Source organism: Quercus lobata, chromosome 4, assembly GCF_001633185.2.
Source record: "Quercus lobata isolate SW786 chromosome 4, ValleyOak3.0 Primary Assembly, whole genome shotgun sequence".
Taxonomy (NCBI): Eukaryota; Viridiplantae; Streptophyta; class Magnoliopsida; order Fagales; family Fagaceae; genus Quercus; species Quercus lobata.
This window is the reverse complement of record NC_044907.1, coordinates 73,655,736-73,657,582: the sequence shown is the minus strand read 5'-3', so window position 1 is coordinate 73,657,582 and position 1,847 is coordinate 73,655,736. Positions and strand designations below refer to the sequence as shown.

The 1,847-nt window shown below is 36.8% G+C and overlaps 1 protein-coding gene across 2 annotated transcripts; it reads right to left on the bottom strand.

Annotated features, from left to right (window-relative positions):
• Nucleotides 1-282: 282 nt before the first annotated feature.
• LOC115987527 (DNA replication licensing factor MCM4-like) lies at nt 283-1,280 on the bottom strand. 2 transcript variants are annotated; one of them, XM_031111104.1, is made up of 2 exons: nt 500-1,280; nt 283-408 (listed from the first exon to the last, which is right to left on the bottom strand). In XM_031111104.1, the coding sequence occupies exons 1-2, from the start codon at nt 825-827 to the stop codon at nt 344-346; spliced, it is 393 nt and encodes a 130-aa protein (XP_030966964.1). In that variant the 5' UTR covers nt 828-1,280; the 3' UTR covers nt 283-343. The 2 variants fall into 2 exon arrangements, with proteins under 2 accessions (XP_030966964.1, XP_030966965.1); XM_031111105.1 differs by having other exon boundaries at nt 522-1,280.
• Nucleotides 1,281-1,847: the final 567 nt, after the last annotated feature.

Sequence of the window (1,847 nt, the reverse complement as noted above, 5' to 3'; positions counted from 1 at the left end):
TCAAATAATATCAGATTCTGTACAGCTTCCTTTCATATATGCTAGCTCTATTGACAGCAAGCAACAATAAAAATGGAGTCTTCAATGAACATCAAATATCCCTTCCCAACAAAAATTAAAATACATAAAAATAACTTGTTGATAAAGAATCTTCTATGAACTACAGACATCAGTAGAATATAAAATCAGTAAAAACTTGTTAGCAGCAAGATTTTATTACAATATTCTTACAGTCTACAGGCTATGAATTACTGGCATCGGTTGTGAACCACTAGTCAACAACTACTAAATACATTCATTTCAAGAAAAACAATTACTGTGACACAAATTAAACCAATAATCATCACAACACCCCAAATGAAATTACCTCTATTTGTAACAACAGGATCTGGGTAGTAACCTCAACATCTAATCAAAACACAACCCAAATCAGTACAAATATCCCAAAAGTCAAATATGGGTTTAAAAAATTGTATAAGAAGCAAAAGGAGAAACTAACCAGATGGGTTAAGATTTCTCACTGAAGTGGAGCTCTTGAGATTGAAAATCCGAGTTTGAATGTGATTTTCAAACAAGGGGTTAATTCGTCCCACCATGTTCATCAAAACAATGCCGAAAATCGCCAGCACTTCAAGTGGGTACCTAACCATCCTGGTGTACAAGTCGGAATCATAATCAAACACGTCGCGTGCATTGACTCTTTTGATCGCAATCTCATACTTCCCTTCCTTGACCAACCCATCTTCCGACTGAGACGCCGTGGAACTGTCCCGGAAATGCTTCAAAAACCGATAAATCGCCCCAAACAAACGTCGGCCGAGCATCATCGGCGTCGTAGCCCTCACCAGTGATCTCGGTTAGTTTCAAGTCCAGTGATCTTTTGAGCACTCATTATCGACACAACAACAAGATTCATCATCAGATCAGTGCTGGTGCAGAAGCTATATATGGAGTTGCCACCTGGTGTCAAGTTTAGGCCTAATGACGCAGAAATTGTTCTTTACTATCTTCTCAACAAGGTCCAAGGGAACCCAATCTTCGAGGATTCAATGAATATTATCGTCGATTGTGATGTTTTTGGGGATCCTAGCACGTGGATGAAGAGTTTTCAAGAAACCCATATGGACCATCTCTATTTTTACACCAAACTGAAGAAGAAAAATAAGCACATTGAGAGATCTACCCATTCTGCAACTAGGAGAAGTCAAAAGGACGAAGAGCTTTATGATGATAGCAAAACAATACACTATGGGTCTAAGCCAAGTTTCAGTTTTGTCGCTAAGAATGGCATACCGTCTTGACACAGAGTTTGCATGCGCGACTAATCATGTAAGTTTTATTTTCCTTGATTTTCTATATTTAAAATTCATATTGCTCTGTTTCTTGATTTTATTTGAAATATTGTTTGGTGCTCAAACTTGATTGCTACATTATTTTGTATGTGTGTCCAAGTTAATAAATTTAGGCTAGCAATTTGATTTTCGGCTCATTTACTCAAATGGGTATACCTTATTTTATTGATTTATTTCTTAGATTTCAGTCACTGAATTTATGTTACTGCACGTGTTGTTCAGGATTTGACCAGTTTTGTCAAGTGGCCATTTCGAATTTAGGGGTTTAATGTTTGTTTGGACTGCATGTATATATGGAACTCCATGGTTCTACTTGCTGTTTGTAAATTCAGAATTCTAGAGGTTGTGGATTTTAGTTATAGTGATCCAATTTGTGATCTGGGACTGTTGAAAACAGTGTGTGATATTTCTTGTTACTCTATAGCCGATTAGTTCCCATTTTATTTGGTTGCTATAATTAATGGTGACCCAGTTTTGGTTTTCTAATGATGCTTG

Coding starts and splice junctions, on each gene's coding strand:
- LOC115987527 (XM_031111104.1), bottom strand. CDS start 827: ATGATGCTCGGCCGACGTTTGTTTGGGGCGATTTATCGGTTTTTGAAG. Junction 409..499: donor GAGAAATCTTAACCCATCTG/GTTAGTTTCTCC, acceptor TGTTTTGATTAG/ATGTTGAGGTTACTACCCAG.